At 47.8% G+C, this 19,929-nt stretch overlaps 1 protein-coding gene across 1 annotated transcript; it reads right to left on the bottom strand.

Annotated features, from left to right (window-relative positions):
* Positions 1-15,661: 15,661 nt before the first annotated feature.
* Positions 15,662-18,068, bottom strand: LOC133894780 (myb transcription factor 42). Its single transcript, XM_062334943.1, has 3 exons — positions 17,718-18,068; positions 17,456-17,585; positions 15,662-16,788 (listed from the first exon to the last, which is right to left on the bottom strand). The coding sequence occupies exons 1-3, from the start codon at positions 17,848-17,850 to the stop codon at positions 16,095-16,097; spliced, it is 957 nt and encodes a 318-aa protein (XP_062190927.1). The 5' UTR covers positions 17,851-18,068; the 3' UTR covers positions 15,662-16,094.
* Between the last annotated feature and the right edge of the window lie 1,861 nt (positions 18,069-19,929).

The raw sequence follows: 19,929 nt of genomic DNA, 5'->3' as shown, positions 1-19,929 counted from the left end.
ACATGAGATATTACCAAAATATTTTTATTTTTCTCTTAACTTTTCTCACCTCAGCAACATTAGAATAGGAACTATTATACATTTCTACTTAAGTTTGATGTAAGGGGTGACAACTATGGACACAAACACGCATTCCAAAAACTATGCAGAAACTTCTAAGGGCAATAACTCAATCTTTCAAGCCATTTTTGGCCTCGAAAATTTGCTGAACCCAACAGTGTTGGGGAGAAATGGATGTAACTTTTTCTTTAGATGTTTGTAAGTAAAAAAAATATCGAAATCGGAGTTTGTATGTAAAAGTTATGCCTATTTTACCGAAGACACTCTAGATTAACTGGTTTGTGTGTCTATTGTACAATAAATCTGAGTGATGGGTTATAACTATGACCCATCACTTATGATATGATGAATCACAGTTATAACCTATCACTTATAACCTTAATAATATTAAAAGGATAAAATATTCGTCTCTCTTCAGAAGGCACGCGAGATGAGGTGGTAAGGTGGATACGCGTGTGAGGGTTAGGTCGTGGGTTCGATTCAGTCAAAACGCAGGGTATAAAAACAATGTGAAAAATCGCCTTTGACACGTGACAAGTTAGAATGGCTCAGGTGAATTTTTTTTTACCTTTTTTCATGTCAAAAAATGCAAATAACGTTCGTCATTCATAAGTGCTGTGACCCGTGACTTATGGCTTATAATAAGTGACACTTGTTAAAGTTATAAGTGACGGGTCAATTTTTGATCCGTTATCAATGATCTCATTAGTAATAGATCTTTACCCGTCACTTATGACTAGTCATTAGTGACGTGTTCGGGATAACGGATATGGTACCTGTCGGAGGGTGAACTCCTGTCGCAGGGATCCCGAGAGATCCCTTTTTAGAGATTCGGCCGGGGGGATGATCTTGAATAAGTTCGTCGGAGAAATAAATGGAAGCGGAAATAAATGCAACGGCCGGTGGTGGGGGAGGATCGACCTAGTGCAAAGGGAAGTAAATGCACCAGAGTTTAGACAGGTTCGGGCCGCACAGGGGCGTAATACCCTACTCCTGTATGGATGCAATAACTTTCCCTGAGGGGGATCCCTCAAGGAATATGTCTGGTTACAAGAGTGTATTGTCTAGCTAAGAGCTTGAGGCTCCTTGTTCTTCGGTCGGAGCTCTGCTCAGGCTTGCTTGTGATGACTTCGTCTGTTGGCTTGATTGACTCTCTTCTTTTGTTAACTTAGTCTTTTTTCTCCTCCGGTGTGTCCATCCTTTTATGCACTCATCGGCCACGACATACCCCGAACGGGAAAGAAGGGGCACAAGTTCCCAGACGCCATGACTGAGAAAGGCATCATCATTTCCTCTGGGCGAAGTGACAGGGGCGGTGGAAAAACGCGGCGCGCGTCCGATCACTCGTCACTGTGGACGCCCTGGCGCCGGGCGTCGTTGAGAGGGCCCACCGAGCAGCCACAGAGGCACCCGGTGCGCCCACCCTGTCTTGTTCCTCTGCCACGGCAGGGTGGCAGGCGGAACGCCTTGATCCTGGCAACGTTATCCCGAGATACACCGGATGATACGGGACGGGACCCGTGCAATTAATGGCCCCACGCCTCTCTGCCAAAGCATGGCAGGGACTGACACTGCGGCGGGAGCAGTTGGGGATATCAGGATGTCAGGCCGCGCACGCCCATTAAATGCGGCCTCGGACCTCTGACTGGTTGACACCTCGTCGGCGGGCCCCTCGGGGGCCCTTCTGGGTCGTCGGGGCACCGAGTGCTCGGGAGTACTGTTCACCTCCCCGAGCACTCTCTCCCGGGCACTCTCGCACGAACCTTCGGGGAACCGAGTGCTCGGGGGCTGCCACGTGCAGCCCCGAGCGCTCTCTCCTGAGCGCTTTTGCACTGACCTTTCGGGGAACCAAGTGCTCGAGGGCTGCCACGTGCAAACCCGGGCACTCTCTCCCGAGCGCTTTTGCTCGAACCTTCGGGGAACCAAGTGCTCGGGGGCTGCCACGTGCAACCCCGAGCACTCTCTCCCGAGCACTTTTGCACTGACCCTCGGGGAACCGAGCGCTCGGGTGCTGCCGCACGCAGCCCCCCGAGCGCTCTCTCCCGGAACTTAGCTCTTCTGATCATCGGGGGACTGGGGTGCTCGGGGGCGACCGGGAACCTCCCCGAGCACTTTCTTCCCGGAACTTAGATTTTCCTCATCCCGTAGGAAGGACCTCGCAGGATGGTGACACGTGGCGGACGGCTGGCCTGGCCTCAAAACTCAGGGATCCCTAGTTCCTGATACACCGACAGTACCTATCACCTATCACAATTATAACCCATCACTTTTAAGTTTTATTCACGTAGTGACATCAAAATAATGACTATAACTCCAATATAAACTAATTGTTAACTCCAATATAAACTGGTTGTAGCTGTATGTGTGAATGAAAATTCAGGGTTGGAAGGTATAAAAACTCATGAATTTTTCTGACCTCGAATCCCGAGTGCCCTTGGCATGAATCACAACAATCCGACAGCTACAAATTCTGGTGACATGGAAGCTTCCTAAAACACTCATGTCAGATTTAGCATTTCCCTAAACTATAGGATCTAGCCTAGGCATAATTACCGATCAGTACTAGCTCTATAATGAATATTTACATAGTACGTTCTTCTTAAAAAATGAATATATATATATATATATATATATATATATATATATATATATATATATATTTTTGTTAGGTGCTACGTTAGCCAGCAGGGCACAATGAAGCACGATCAGTGCAATTCGATCCTAGCTAGACATTGAGAACAAGTTAATAAGTAACAATATTTAATTGGAGAAACGCACAGCTTCTTGCTGAAACAAGCTAAGCCATAGGCCCATGTTGACAACTATGTTCGTCCAAGAGAGATAACGACATGAAAAAAAAAACATACAGTGGCCGGTGTCTTTTATATATATATATTTGTACTTCCGAAAGTACGTACTCTTACATATATATCTCATTATCTAGAAAATATCTCATATGATAAATAGTATGTATATAGAGTATATGAATATATAAGATCATCTAAGTGGTATATATGTATAGTTTTTTTTAAAAAAGTTTGCACATATTTTTTTAGTATATTATATTTTATGTACAAATACAAAGGTACTATCAAAATCTAATAAAATTGATGGACTTCTTTCTATTTTTTCATGTAGTTCATAGTGGAGTATCTTAGAGTGAGTATATAAGTATACTCATAGTGACAAAGGAGTATATTCAGTTCATTTATGTGGTATAACATAATAGGGAGTACGTACTCCTAAGAGTACAGACTAGTTTTCCTATACATATAGAATAACTATTCCAACCGGCCAGCCCAACGCACCTGCCATAGCAGGTCGCCCCCCTCCCCACCCTGAGCACCCACGCTGTCTGGCCCCACCCCACGCGCTCTTACCCGCCGCGCGCACCCCTGCGCCCACTTGCACCGCACGCCACATGTCACCCTTGTCTTCGTGCCCACACAACACCGTCACCCGCATCAGCTACTGAAAGCTATTGAATAATTTGGAACTACTGAACAAAACTATCGAGTAAAAACTACCGATACTACTGAACAAACTACTTATACTACTGGCACAACTAACAACTACTGACAAAACTATTGAATAATTTTATTATGACTTGGAACTATTGAACAAATACTGACACTACTAACAGTCAGTGTATTGAGTAAAGGGGTACTCTCACAAACATGCCCGTGAGGGATATAATGGCCAGAGGCGTATATTTCCTAAAACAGGTTGGTCGCACGACCAGGGTATGGTTCCCGCGACCAGTACAAGCCATACGCGATCAGTCTCCCTGCGTCATCGCATAATCTGCGACTGGCCTCACTGGACCCAGGGCCGGATCTAACACATCCTGTCTAATCGCATTTATTGGCATCGACTCAAGTGTTTTTCTTTCCCAGGTGCCAACTCCAGTGGACGAAGTTATGGACGGCGTAGAGGGGTATTATCCAGTCTCATAGCATTAAATGCTACAGAGTGGGACTTCTACAGGTCGACGCGATGCCGCACGACGGATGGGACGTTATCAGCAGGTCGATCAAGCAAGTGGTTGGCGATGGCACAGAGTGGGACTTTGCAGACCAGCACAAAAGCGCATGGCGATGGGATATACTAAGCCATCTGAGCAAGTGGACACGCCCGGTCCTCTGTAATGATGGCGTGGGTTAGATATTAGGATGAGCAGTGTCTTCTGTTTGGACCCACATATAAGTTCTTCTCCTCCTTACTATATAAAGGAATAAAGACCCTGTTTGTAGGAAAAGGCAGATCAAGCCTGGCAAACAGCTAGAACTACCTCTGTAACCAATTGAGATCCTTCATAACACAACACACAGGATGTAGAGCTATTATCCTCTGAGAGGCATGAACCTGTATAACTCCCTGTATCCCTAAATCCATCGTACGCGCACACATCAATTCCAAAAATATCGTTCACGCACCCACTATCTAGCATACCTCGAAATCATTGTCAAGGACTAACCCTTGACATTTGGCGTACCAGGTAGGGCGTGCGTTTTCATCGTTTTATCAAGTTTGAAAAGCTTGATCAGGTAACCCATGGCCGGATCCACGGCAACCGTTGAGTCCCATTCCGAGGACCCCAGCCACCACAAGGTATTCGTCATGGGGTACCATCCAGATGAACCCAGTGTGCATCAGGCATGGGACACCGAGACGAAGTCCAAGAGCTCCAAGACCTAATGCGAGGTCTTCATGGTGGACCATGCAACAAGGGGCGCTGGAGGCCCTCATGTTCCAAGCTCCGGTTACGAACCCCGGGCTATACGCCCATAGGGAAACTAGTATGGCGCCGGATAGGCAGGTGCTTCGAGACAGCTCCCGCATCCCTAGCGCTGTCCCGAGGAGCCCCTACACAGGACGCAGTCTACGGTGGCATCATCGCCTAGGTCATCGCGCCGCCCAAGCGTTGGGGGCTCCCCCCCCCTCGCGAATTATCGCCGCTCTGCGCTCAGCATCTCGACTACGAGACCATGACACTGGTGCAAAACCTACAGACCCTGCCAGTCCACCTTAGCCACCCACGGGTATTTATACTGGAGGGCTCACCTGTGGCACCATGGCTACGTGATCTCGCCCTCCTGGCCGAGACCGCCCGACACCAGACCACATCAACATGCACCATGCCTATCGCAAAGGCCGTGAGGGTCACGGTTGCCAAGGGTCATGGTAGGGCCTACGGTGGAATAGGTCATGTGCTCCCTCAACCACAGTGGGTACTTGTGGACCACCACCACATCAGGACAGCTAACCCTCTAACCTGCGCGACTCTCTATGCCAACGTGACCTACGTGGCGTGATCCAAAGCCATGTGGCCACTAGAGAGCAGGAGGACCGGGCTAGGCAGGAGCAGGAAAGGGGCAAGCAAACCTACTGCACGCCTTCCTCCTGCAGGGAGGCATCGGACAGCTCCACCCCATCGTCGGGACCCTGAGACCACCATATCACACCTCTGGCGCCTGCCGCTGCCCAACAATGAGTGGCTCACCATTATGGGACAGGGTACAATGCCCTATCCACCCAGTTACGGGAGGTGCGCTGGCTAGACAAGTTTCGGCCTGTTCTAACCAAGAAGTATGACAGCTCGACCAACCCGAAGGAGTTCCTGCAAATTGACACCACCATGATGCAGGCTGCAGGAGGCCATGGGAAGGTCATGGCCAACTACTTTCCTACCGCCTTGGCCGGTTCCACCTGGTCCTGGTTGATGAACCTCCCTCATGGGTCGGTTCACTCCTGGGAGGACCTGTGCGACCAGTTTGTTGCCAACTTCTAGGGGACCTACGCCTGATCAAGGGTCGAGGACGACCTATATCAGGTCCGGCAGTGACAAGGAGAGTCACTGCGAGACTTCATACATCATTTCACCAAACACCAAAATAGCATTCCAAGGATCATGGGAGAGTCTGTGATCATAGCGTTCAAGCGGGGGGTTAAAGACTAGAAAATAGTCGAGAAGCTGGCCACTCGGGTAATCCGAAGCACAACTGAGCTCTTCAAGCTCGCTAATAAGTGCGTGCAGCCCACCGAGGCCTAAGAGTGGCAGATCGATGTCAGGCCATGACCTGCTTCCGACCAGCCCGCCTCTTCCAAAGGGGTCAACCGGAAGGACAAGAAGAGAAAGCGCAAGGCCAGACCTTCCGAGGTCTTGATGGTCGAGCAAACCGGCCTAACACGCCAGCTCTTCAAGAAGAAAGACAGGAAGAAGAGTCGGGGCTACTGCCCGATCCACCGTACAGACGCCTACGACCTGACCGAGTGCAAGGTCGTTCGAGGCATCATCAACCAGGAGCTCAGGGAGCACAAGCACGGTAAGGACGATGAGGATGGGGCCACCCCTGACTAGTTGGCATTGGGATACCAACAGGCCGATCACATGATCCACCACATTTTCGGAGGTGCCGCGACATATTCCTCTAACAGGGAATACAAGTCGATGGTCCAGGAGGTGTGGGTGACCGCATCAGACCAGAGCCCGCGCATGAAGTGGTCGAAGGTCCCTCTCAATTTCAGCCAGGCTGACCACCCCACGTGCGCCAGACGCCCAGGTCGCTACCCCATCGTGGTCGAACCCACAGTGTAGAATATCAGGCTGGGCCGCGTACTCATCGACGGGGGGAGCTCGATCAACCTTGTCGGTGTATCAGGAACCGGTCCGCCACATGGCGCCATCCCGCGGAGTCTCTCCCGCAAGGTGAAAAAGATCGAGTCCCGGGAGAGGGCGCTCGGGGCCACAGTCGGTGGCCCCCGAGTACCCCAGTTCCCCGATGATCCACGAAATCTAAGTACCGGGAAGAAAGTGCTCGGGAGGATGTACGGTGACCTCCGAGCACTCAAGTCCCCCGACGACCAGGAAAGCTAAGTACCGGGCGAAACGTGCCCGGGGCTGCTAGCGGTGGCCCCCTGGGCACCCAAGTATCCCGAAGACCCGCTGAAGGAAGTTCCGGGAGAGAGTGCTTAGGACTGCGTGCGGCAGCCCCCGAGCACTCGGTCCCCCGAGGATCCGTACAAGTGTGCCCGGGAGAGAGTGCTCGGGGAGGTGAACAGTACCCTCGAGCACTCGGTTCCCCGAGGATCAAGAAAGGGCATTCTCGGGAGAGACTGCTCGGGGAAGTGAACAGTATCCCCGAGCACTCGGTTCCCCGACGACTCAGAGAGCCCCTTGACAGTGGCCCCCGAGGGGCCCACTGATGAGGTGTCAGCCAGTCAAAGGCCCAAGGCCGCATTTAAAGAGCGTGCGTGGCCTGTCACCTCCAACTGCTCCTGCCGCGCTCAGCATCAGTTCCTGCCACGTTCTGGCAGAGGGGCGTGGGGTTATTAATTGCACGGGTCCCATCCCGTGCCATCCGGCCCGTCTCGGGATAACGTCGTAAGGGCCGAGGCGTTCCGTCTGCCGCGCTGCTGTGGCAGGGGAACAAGACAGGACGGGCACGCCGGGCCGCTCTGCGGCTGCCCGGTGGGCCCTGTCCACGGCACCCATTGCCAGTGCATTTATGGTGACGGATGACCGGGCGTGGGACGCATTTTTCACCCCCGATCACTTCGCCCAGAGGAAATGATGACGCCCTTTCCATTTATGGTGTCTCGGAACTCGTGCTCCCCCTCCCGTTCGGGGCACGCTGCTGCCGGCGGGGTATTTAAAGCCGCCGGCGGCACAAAAGAAACAACGGCTCAGTAGTGTGGGAAGACACAGAAAGTAAAAAAGAAACAACAGTTGAGAGGTGAACAACACGAGACAGAACAGAAGAGAAGATCACAGGCCGAAGAACAAAGAGCCTCAGGCTTTAAGATAGACCAACATTCTTGTAACCAGCAACATCCTTGAGGGACTTCCTCATGGCATTTATAGTATCCATACAGGAGTAGGGTGTTACGCCCCCGTGCGGCCCGAACCTGTCTAAACATCAGTGCATTTATTCCTTTCCGCATTAGATCACTCCGCACCGCTGGCCATCGCATTCATACCCATTTATTTCTCAGGCGAACATATTCAGGATCATCCCCCCGGCCGAATCTCTAAAAAGGAGTCCCCCAGGATCCCTGCGACAGGAGTTCACCCTCCGACAAACCTCCTCTTTGCTGACGTGTTGGATGCCCTATAGATTTTGAGGAGCTCGTTGAGGCCATCTCCACCTTTCTTTGCGATCTCCTCAGGCTCCTCGGCTAAGCCGCTAGGGCGAATTGAGCTGCCCATTACCTTCGGCTTGCCGGACAAGTTCAGAACCGAAAGGGTCCTGTTCGATGTGGCCGACTTTAGGACCGCGTATAACACAATCCTCGGATAACCAACGATGTCCTAGTTCATAGCCATTGCCCACTACACATACCAAGCGATCAAAATCCCTGGGCCAATAGGGGTCATCACCATTGTTGGTAACGACAAAACGGCCCTGCACTATGACAAGAGGAGCCTCGACATGGTCGAGCTGAGTCCCAGGTCACAGCCGGTGACCGCTAAACCAAGTGGGCGACCGGTAAAGGTCCATGTCATCGCTAACCCAGATGATCGACTCAAGGTAGTGAGCCTGAACGACACCGACCCGACCAAGTCGGTCCAGATAGGGGCCACACTGGACCCTAAATACGGACTCACGCTCATCACCTTCCTCCTAGCGAACACGTACATCTTTTCATGGAGTCTGTCTGATATGTCCGAAGTCCCCGGGGATGTGATCGAGCACAAGTTATCTGTGCGACCAGGTGTGAGACTAGTAAAGCAAAAACGCATCGATTCGTAGCCAACCAGAAGGAAGCACTTTGTCAGGAGATCGACAAGCTCTTGAAAGCAGGCTTCATCCAAGAGGTGTAGTACTTAGAATGGCTAGCTAACTTAGTCGTGGTCTAGAAGCACAATGGCAAGTGGAAAATGTGCGTCGACTTCACCGATCTTAATAAGGTGTGCCCAAAAGATATTTTCCTTCTTCCCCGAATCGACTAGCTAGTTGACTCAACGGTCGGCAGCGATCTGTTATGTTTCTTAGATGCTCGATCGGAGTACCATCAGATTAGTATGTTTAGGGAGGATGAGGAAAAGACGGCTTTTGTTACGCCCATTGGGGTCTTTTTCTATGTAAAAATGTCTTTTGTCTTAAAAAGCGCTAGTGCCACTTACCAATGATGTATTCAACTCGTTCTTCAACCACAGCTTAGAAGAAACATCAAGGCATACGTGGACGATGTGGTCATCAAAAACAGGACTGAGACAGACCTGGTCGCAGACCTTCAAGAAACGTTCGACAATCTCCGGAAGTACCGTACGAGGCTGAACCTAGAGAAGTGTACATTCAGGGTTCCGTTAGAGAAGTTGCTCAGATTTCTTGTGTCTTATTGAGGGATAGAGGCGAACCCTAACAAGATCAGAGCCATCGACCAGATGATATCCCTGACCAGGTTAAAGGAGGTTTAGAAACTAACATGATGCATTGCTGCTATGAGCAGGTTTATCTCAAGGCTAGGGGAGAAGAGACTGCCTCTCTTCAAACTCCTGAAGAAAAATGACCACTTCCAGTGGATGTTGGAGGAAGAGGCGGCATTCCAAGAGCTCAAAAGGTACATTTCCTCCCCTCCCGTACTGACCGCGCCTCGACCTGACGATGAGCTTTTGCTCTATGTTGCCTCAACACCACAGGTCACGAGTGCGGTCCTGGTCTTCAAGCTGGTAGGTCTCCAGTGACCAGTATATTACGTCAGTGAGGTCCTGCACGACGAAGGCTCGGTACCCACATGATCAAAAACTGCTATACGCCATCCTAATTGCCTCTCACAAGCTCAGACAATACTTTCAGGCTCACAAAATCAAGGTGATTTCCTCGTTACCAATTAGGGAAATTCTCTATAATAGAGATGCGACAGGAAGAACAGCAAAGTGGGCAATAGAGCTCGTGGGATTTGATCTCCAGTTCATCCCCCGAACATCTATCAAGTCCCAGGCGCAGGCCGATTTTGTAGCTAAGTGATCATCCTTCGAGTCCGAGCAGGTGCAGCAACCAGAGGTAAGCGAACACTGGACCATGCACTTTGATGGATCGTTCACACTAATGGGAGCCAGGGCTGGAGTGGTTCTAACCTCACCTACCGGAGACATCCTCAGGTGCGTAGTTCAATTATATTTTCCAGCCACTAATAACACTGCTGAATATGAGGGCCTCTTGTCTGGAATACGAGCAGCCTCCACACTTGGTATTAAATGAAGTGAGAAGACTAGAGTGACACTTCGTTGGCTTTGAGTTCAAGCACGTCCCTCGCAAGGACAACTTCCTAGCCGATGAGCTGGCTCATCTTGCTTTTTCTCGTGAACCTATCCCGATTGGAGTCTTTGAAGAAAGACTCTGACAACCATCCTCCATGGTCTCGGGCAAAGGTGAAGGGGATGCTCCGCTCAAAAACGGAGCACCCGAGGCAATGCCTCCTTCGGTGTCGTCGACCTCGGGCGGCCATCATATGGTCATCCTGCTTGATTTGGGTACGACGCGGATGGATCAAATCTTGGACTACCTTCAGAATCGAGCACTCTCTAATGATGAGGTGTCGCATAAAAGGTCTCGCGGTAAGCACGCAAATACTCCCTGGTAGAGGGACGCCTCTACCGCTGAGGGAGCAACGACCTTTACTGAAATGCATCACTCAGAAAGAGGGGAGCACAGTGCTCTCTGATATCCACAGAGGTATATGTGGTAGCCATGCTTCATACCACACCCTGGTCGGAAAAGCGTTCCGCTAAGGATTCTATTGGCCCATTGCCCTCCAAGATGCATGCGAGCTGGTGAAACGGTGTGAGTCGTGTCAGTACCACGACCGAAATACCAACATATCAGCCCAGGCACTGTAAAACATACCACTCTTTTGGTCTTTTGCTGTCTAGGGGCTCGATATCATGGGACCGTTCCCTAAATCCCCAAGCGACTTTTGAGTTCCTGTTCACGGCAATCAATAAATTCACTAAGTGGATTGAGGCCGAGCCCATGAGGAAGATCACCGCTACAACAACGATTAAGTTCATATGAGGACTGATAGTGCGGTTTGTCAATCTAAACAACATAATCACTGACAACAGAGCTTAGTTCGCCAGTAGTGCTTTCTGAGACTACTGCGAAGAGATCGGGACCAAGGTTTGCTATGGGTCTATGGCTCACCCCAAAGCAACGGATATGTCAAAAGGGCGAATGGGATGATACTGCAAGGGATTAAAACCCTAGTCTTCGACTGGCTTAAAAGCTATTCGAGACGCTGGATGGATGAACTCCCTATAGTACTCTGGTCATTGCGAACGACCCCTAGCCAGGTCACAGCCGAAACCCCTTTCTTCCTGGTTTTTGCCGCCGAAGCAATGCTCCCCTCTAAAATCACCCTTCAGTCACCCCGAGTCAACAATTACTCGGATAACGACCAGGTGTCATGATGGGAGGATGACATAAACCTGATTGAAAAGTTCTGTGATTGTGCTCTAATTCGAGCCGCTCGTTATCAGCAGAGCCTTAGACGCTACCATAACCGAAAGTTGCGGAAGCGAACACTGGTCATAGGTGACCTCGTCCTTAGGCAAATCCAGAATAAGTCCGCTCAGAATAAACTCTCCCTCAAATGGGAGGGACCCTACAAAGTGGTCACGATCACCCGACCTGGCGTGGTCAAGCTAGCCATGGAGGATGGCCATGAATTACACAACTCCTAGAACATCGTCTTGTTGGCAGGTTCTATGTGTAGGATTTCTCGAAGATGGGCTTGTCTTTCTATTTTGTAGGACATTTCGGACTAGCATGGAATACACCTTGTAAGTTGTTAAATTCAAATAAAAACAGACTTCACAACCAAGCCACGGGCTCCCGACATATTGATTCTCCGACCACAGCACGCGACCACGCTCGACGGCCACTACGGAACTTAGTGACCAAGATGCCAAACGACCAGGAGGTCGGAAACAACGACCACAAAGCCACAAGTCCTCTCTAGGGCCAAGCGCTAATCCCCCCCAACGGACTTGCCGAGCCGTGTCTTGTTCCGTGCACTAAGAACCTGACTAGCGTGTGGAAAAGAACAAGAACAATCATCCAACCCCTACACTCTTTCATTCATAGAAAGGTTAGGTTACATACCGACTAGTTACATCCGATCGGACTAACTATCCTATTACATACCTACCCTATCCTCCCTAACTCAAGCGGCTAGCAAAGTTGATAGAAAGGGTCCACCAAATTCTCACCTCTATTTTCCCTTAAATGAGTCAAGGAACCTCTTATACTCCTCCTTGGAGCGGTAGCTCACCACTCCAGGATCAGACGACAATCGGCATAAGGTCCAAGGAAGGTGGCCGACATAAAGACCTTGCTAGGGCTACTGACCGGCACTGGTGCACCCTGCAGACCTCCCTTCCGCTTCATCTCCAACTCTTCCTCTTCATCGATCTCCTTCTCCAGAAGGTCCCAATTGACCCACTCCTCGTCATTGGAGATATCGATGACCTCGGCCGAGGGATCCGCCCAGGCGTGAGATCGAGATGGATCGGCAAAAGGTGGCCTTCTTTGGAAGGGTGTGAGCTCGATGGTCGCCAGCTTCAACCTCGCAAGCATACCCGCGACAATTGCTGCCTCCGAAAGCACCACGGTGAGCGGATCCAAAGCCAAAGGCAACTCTGCCCCGCCGAGTCATTCGAGATCATAAACCTCTCCAACGATGAAGGAGGGGAGTACGACATGGCCTTAGGGCCCGCCGACACTACAAAGCAGAACTCGGGATGGGATGGAGGTGAATGGACTCCAGGCATTAAAGGCTTGAGGGTGAGAAGGAAGGTGAGGAGGTGGTTCGAAAGGCCATCAAGCACACCTCTTTTAAACCACAGCGGCACCCCAACCAGCGTGGCCTTCAAACTACACAAAACCCAAGGGGGCGCATAGAAGGAATCAAGAGTCCTTCAGGTCCAGCGGCAATCTCTCTCTCTCTCTCTCTCTCTCTCTCTCTCTCTCTCTCTCTCTCTCTCTCTCTCTCTCGAACCTTTTTTCCCCTCTCGGAACATTTAAACCTCCCCACGTAACGCGAAGTTCAGAGTTGCACTCTGAGGACTGACGGCGTCAATGACCACTCCCTAGGCAGACTAGGGCCCAAGTGGTGTGACTAGGCTGGACCTCGGTCACAAGGAAGCTTGGGGGTTACTGTCGGTGTATTGAGTAAAAGGGGTACCCTGGAAAACGGGCTCCGTGAGGGATATAACGGCCAAAGGCGTATATTTCCTAAAATAGGTAGGTCACGTGACAAGGGTATGGTTCCCGTGACCAGTACAAGGCATATGCGACCAGTCTCCCAGCGCCATCGCATAAACCCACAACCAGCCTCACTGGTCCCAGGGCCGGATCTGACACAACCTGTCTAATCGCATTTATTGACATCCACTCAAGTATTTTCCTTCCCCAGGCCAACTCCAATAGACAAAGTCATGGACGGTGCAAAGGGGCATTATCACATCTTGTAGCATTAAATACTACAGAGTGGGACTTTTGCAGATCGACACAGCACCACACGACGGATGGAATGTTGTCAGCAGGTCGATCAAGCAAGTGGTCGAGGATGTCACAGAGGGGCATTGTCCCATTCTGTAGCATTAAATGTTGTGGAGTGGGACTTTGTAGACCAGCACAACGGCGCATGTCGATGGGATATACTGAGCCCTTCGAGCAAGTGAACATGTCTGGTCCTCCGTAATGATGGCTTGAGTTAGATATTAGGATGAGCAGGGTCTTCTGTTTAGACCGACATGTAAGTTCTCATTCTCCCTACTATATAAAGGGATGAGGACCCCGTTTGTAGAAAAAAAGGCATATCAAGTCTGGCAACCAGCTAGAACTACCTCTGTAACCAATTGAGATCCTCCATAACACAACACACAAGATGTATGGCTATTATTCTCCTGGAGGCATGAACCTGTATAACTCCCTGTGTCCCTGATTCCATCGTACGCGCACACATCAATTCCTAAAACACCGTTCACACACTCGTTGTCCAGCATACCCCGAAATCATTGTTATAGACTAACCGGCATATATAGTAGTATACAGGAGTGCTATTTTACACCCAGGGTTATTCTACACCCAACCAGTCCAGCCCACTGCGCCTGCCATAGCAGATCACCGCTCGCCCTATGCACACCCGCTGCTAAGTGTCACTCGTCCTATGCCACCCGCTCAGTAGTTGTCCATTAGTTATCATCCAGTAATTCTTTAGTAGTTATCCAGTAGTTATTATCCAGTAATTCTTCAGTAATTATTGAGTAATTTTGCTATGGGTTGGATGCTTTCAAGTACAAGTGTGAATTTTTACTATAACTCAAATGCTTCAGTAGTTATCAGTAGTGTGAGAATTTACTATAACTTAAATTCTTTAGTAATTTTGCTATGGGTTGAATGCTTTTAAGTACAAGTGCGGAAATTTACTATGAGTCAAATTCTTCAGTAGTTGTCAGTAGTGTGAGAACTTATTATGACTTGGATTTTTCAATAATTTTGCTATGAGTTAGATGTTTTAAAGTACAATGTGAAAAATTACTATGACTTGGATGCTTCAATAGAATTTTACTATGATTCAGATGTTTCAGTAGTTGTCAGTAGTTTTATTCAGTAGATGTTCAGTAGTTTCAAGTCATAAAAAATTGTTCAGTAGCGTCAGTAGTTCAGTATTCAGTAGTTCCAAGTCACAGTAAAATTGTTTAGTAGTATGTTAGTAGTTGTCAGTGGTTACCAATAGTGTTAGTAGTTTTTTTCAGTAGTGTTAGTAGTTTTGGTCACTAGTTTGTTCGGTAGTTGTTAGTAGTTTCCAGTAGTTTGTATCAGTAGTGTCAGTAGTATCAATAGTTTATTCAGTAATATCAGTAGTATTTTTCAGTAGTTCTCAGTAGTTGGTCACGCCTTTAGTGGTCAGTAGTTGCACGCAGGGGGTGGGGCGCATGGGGCGCGGGGCGGGGACACGTGGCGGGCGCAGGGGGATCCAAGCGCGAGGGCGAGGGCACGTGGCGCACACGGGCAGGCGCGAGCGCAGGGGCCAAGCAGGCGCAATGGTGCGCACACTAGGAGCTGAGCCGGCGGCATGGTGTGGGTCGGTGGGCTAGGCAGGGTGGTGTGGGTTATTCTACACCCTGACACAAACTATTAAATAATTTTACTATAATTTAAAACTACTGAACAAACTACTAATAACTATTAAAGCATCTAAATCATAGTAAATTTTCACTTCTGAGCACTACGATACTACTAAACTACTAAACACTATTAAGCAACTATAGAGCTGCTACTGAACTACTGAACACTACTTGACGCATGACGCACGGGCGCATGGCGAGCGGCGCACTAGGACACATGCGCGTGCGGGCGAGGGACACGTGGTGTGTGCTGCACACGCTAGGATGAGGCTGGTGTGGGCGCGGGCTGGCTGGGGAGGCTCTGTTGGGTCTAGGTGTAAAATAGTTCAAGATGTTTCTTACAGAAGAAAACAAAATAAATTAAGAAATAGAAACAAGGAAAAAGGTAGCTGATAGCTCGAGATGTTTCTATCCATTCATGGATATGCTTGCACAATCTTGAGAACAAACACATAAGAATCCAAAGGAGAAAAGAGGGGCTGGCTCCCTCTCTTTGTTTCTTTTTCTTTTTCCTGATGTCATCTTGCTTATTTTAAATTCACATAGATACATCAATCAAATTACACTCCAAGTATTGTGCAATGCCATGCATGCATGCAGTTTCTCTTTACAAAAAAAACCCAATTAATATGTACACACACACTTCATTCTTCAGTCCAAACAAAAAAGGGATAAAATAAAAGGGAAAATCCAAATGACAAAAAATAAAGATCCAAAACAATAAATTAATTACGTGCGGCGTCTTTGGAAAACCTCATTATTTCATGTGTAGACAGATCAGATCGAGTGAGAGCTAGAGAGGGATTGGATCATAGATAGATAGATCAGATGAGATGAGACCAGAGAGATATGCATGCACACCAGCTTGCTTAATGCATGATCATGCATGGTCATTTGGTCACATAAAAAGGAGGGAGTGAGCACCACTTTGCATGGCTTCCAGGTTGGACGGTGTTAGTTCTTGGTCATCATCCCACATCAGCAGATGCTGCGCCGACTCGTCATCCCACTGGTCCTGCCCTAGCTGCTCCTCCTGCTGCTTCTGCTGCTCGTAGCAGAAGCCGCCGCCGTTCGCCATGCCGGCTGCTTGGCCATTGTTGCTCTCGTGATCATGGCATTTTTCCTCACCTAAGCCGCAGTCCATGGCTCCCATGCCCATGCCGTCCACAATGGGTGGCAGCTGGTAGCTCGGCACGTCCATCGCCGTCGCCGTGAAGGTGAGGAAAGGGTGCTTCAGGATCGGCGTCGACGTCAGCGACGACTGCGGGCTGACGCTTGTGTCGAACATGAAGAAGGGACCGTGCGTAGGCAACGGAGCCGGCGGTGAATCTTGGCCGGCCGCCAGCTTCGGCGGCAGGGCTAGGCTCTGGCTGATTATGGCGTCGAGCTGGTGATCGGCCGCGCTGAACGGTATCTGCAGGTGGCCGTGGACTGCATCCGACGCCGCCGCGCTGCATGGAGAGCTCGCCGTCATCGCCGGCAAGATCGTTGTACTCGCCGGCTTGCGGATCTTCTTCTTGATCCATGAGTTCCAGTAGTTCTTGATCTCGTTGTCAGTCCGGCCGGGTAAGTGGCTTGCAATGTGGGCCCACCTGCAGAAGGGATGACAAGACAAAGCTTTGGTCATGTACACATCAACTAGGTATGCATTACTTTGGAATAAGCCTTCGTTTTCAAGTAATGCAATCCTAACATATAGTATACACTGCTTGATTTGTCATAGTCGTGTTCGAGTTTAATTAACTAGTAGAAAGCGACTTCTAAATTGGCACGATTTGTGATGTATGATGTCAAGCTGATGTATGTACAGATCATTGAATAATTAACTTTGAGAGGACAAACTGAAAAGCATGGAAAATATATAATAGCTAGAGAGTGATAAATCACCATTAATTCTGAAGAAATTTCAGGTCACTTTTATCGTATGATGTTACCTACAAGATTGCTATGTCAATGTCTCAGGAAATGAAAACGAAGCAAGGAGAAAATTCTAAAGAAGAATAGCAATTTGGCACCATATCACTATTGCCAAATTAAGAACACAATAATTGAGAATGGGAATTGATCATCGAGTTACGATGAAATACACCAATGTGGGGGAGCAAAGATTATTGCAATGACTCTTCTTGTTAGCAATTGACAAGCAAATTTGATATATCCTAGCGGTGTAAGTAGTTTGGGGAAATTGGTAAGAGAAGAAAGAGACCAAAGCTCCACTTGGCACTGAAGGAAATTAAAGCACCAACTCTTGTGACCTACCTGTTGCCAACAATGGCGTGTAGGCTGATGATCAGCTTCTCCTCCTCGGCGGTGAACCGCCCTCGCCGGATGTCCGGTCTGAGGTAGTTGATCCACCGCAACCGGCAACTCTTCCCGCACCGTTGTAGACCTACAAAACCATCACATTGCGCAAACTTACTTTTAATCAAAAGAAAAGCAATGTTCGTCTAATTAAGAACAAGCAAGAAATCCAAATGTTCATCAATCAGGCCATGGGGATCGAGTTGAGCGAGCGACCTACCGGCTTTCTCGGGGACCTCGCTCCAGCATCCGTAGCCATGGGTGGTGATGTATCTGATGAGCTTCTCATCCTCCTCAGGAGACCAGAGCCCCCTCTTCACCTTCTGCTGGTTGCAGCAGGAGTGATGCCCCATGCACAACGAACACACACCTTGATAACTAACTTGTTATAGCTAGCTAGCTTAACAAGTTGTGTGATAACTATCAAGCTAGAAATATGACATATCATGGGGTGTGCAAATGGCTGGTTGGTGTTTAGGCCTTTTAATATGAGCTGCCTCTCTTGGCTTGGCCCCTTCCTCTCTTCTACATCTAGTTTCTTCCTCCTTCACTCTTCTTCGTCGTCGATTAATTAAATCCTCAATTAGTTTCTTTGCTTCTCGAGGGATCCTCTGATTAAGCAAGCATGCAAGGCTTCACCATGACACTTCCTTTCATTACATTTCCCTGGTGAGGGCCCTACCCCTGTTCCACTTTAATTGGTGCTTTCTATCTAACCCTAAAGCGACATGGCATCAAACATATAGCTAGCAAGAATGGTTTGCCTCACTGTTATACTGCATAACAACCTGCTGCTAACAACGTATACACTTTCATGGGCACTAGCTTTGTGCAATACACGGCATCGGTATGAAGCATCCATGATAGCACCATAACTAATTTGCAGAAATCTACATGATATATACAGTTATCGGGTATATATATGTATTATACAAACATGTGGAATATTAGCATGCAAGGTGATATATGTTGTCAAGAGAAAAGGTGCAAATGTGCCTTTGGGTGCTTCTGTTGGTAGTTAGCAAGCAAATGTGGAGTTTGGTATCTAGTCGACACAATATTATGCGTGATCTTGATGTCAACCTACTTTTCGATGTGCGTTGAAATGAATATTGAGGTACGTCCTGATTGGGATTCAGCTGATGTCTATATGTATGCATGATCTCTCAATAGCCATCATTGCTGCTTGGTTATTTTTCAATAAATGTGATATGCACCTCCGTCCATTCTAACCAAATAAAGTTTAATTAAATGGAATTATCTCTGCTCGGCAAAACACGTATATAGCCTTGCAATGGAGTAGATCACAAAGAACAACTAATTTAATGTGGATTCATTTTTAACAATATAAATTTAATGTAGATCACTAATACAAACATTATTATTACATAACACAATACAATGATGCAAGGTTAGAATTAAGCTCTCAAGAAAAAAAGAGGAAAAATATAATGTGCTACGAGTTCCCGCCAAAAGAAAATATCTAGCCCATAGAATTTGAACTACAAAATTTTGATATATACAAGACTACAAATGTTTTTAAAATAAGATTTGGATATGAGCGCAATGAGCATATCACGTGCGATTGCAGAAGGCACTATTACTTTTAAAATTTTGAATAAAAAATTTTATTATCAATGATTGAGAAAATGGTTCATGTGGAACATTTATAAAGAGGCATGTTCTAGATTGTGCTATGATTTAGCTATAGTCTTTTATATTAAGTTCTAGAATCATCATCTGATTTATTTAGTGATTTATTCTGTACATATTTCTTTTTATCAAATCAAAATCCAATTAATGGTAGCTAGGAGGATAATTTGATGATGTGGCTTCTCCTTTTGCACTTAATTTTAATATATACTAAAGATTTTTCAGATTTTAATATGGTAGCTAGGGGGGTGCTCAAGCTCCATGTCCTTGCTCCTCCACCTCCTCTTCGTCATCTTCTTCTTCTTTCCCTCTTGTCTTACACCTCCGCCTTCTATCCATCATATTGATTGGGACTACTCTTACAAGAAGCACAGAATTTTCTTTTATCAAGCTATATTTTTCAGGACTCGTAATATTCTGTAAATAATTTAAAACAACTGATTCTTTTTCTTTACGAGGAATGAATAAGGGTAACATTGTTCTTGATACCAGTTTTTCTTTTAACAAGGAACATGGTTCTAAGTCAGGTTTAATAATTATTTACAAAGTGATCATATCTGCTTTCCTAAGAGAAAATTGCGTGTAAATCTTAGAAAAAATTGAGCTGGACAACTTATGCACATGCACTATATTATTAATTGCCAAAAAAAACGCACCACAAATAATGTTTGATGACTTGGACTCGTTGGAAGAGAATTTTCGAAGGAGCTGAGGCTTAGTTTATTGTGAGATGAATATAAAGAAGCAACCCTCTAGTTGTAAATTGAATAAATATACAA

Source organism: Phragmites australis, chromosome 16, assembly GCF_958298935.1.
Source record: "Phragmites australis chromosome 16, lpPhrAust1.1, whole genome shotgun sequence".
In the NCBI taxonomy this organism is placed as follows: domain Eukaryota; kingdom Viridiplantae; phylum Streptophyta; class Magnoliopsida; order Poales; family Poaceae; genus Phragmites; species Phragmites australis.
This window is presented reverse-complemented; position numbering and strand designations above follow the sequence as displayed.

Excerpts from the sequence above, each read along its gene's own strand:
- LOC133894780 (XM_062334943.1), bottom strand. The coding sequence starts at position 17,850 with ATGGGGCATCACTCCTGCTGCAACCAGCAGAAGGTGAAGAGGGGGCTC. Across the intron at positions 17,586-17,717 it reads CGAGGTCCCCGAGAAAGCCG|GTCTACAACGGTGCGGGAAG; the intron begins GTAGGTCGCTCG and ends ATGGTTTTGTAG. Across the intron at positions 16,789-17,455 it reads CACGCCATTGTTGGCAACAG|GTGGGCCCACATTGCAAGCC; the intron begins GTAGGTCACAAG and ends TCCCTTCTGCAG.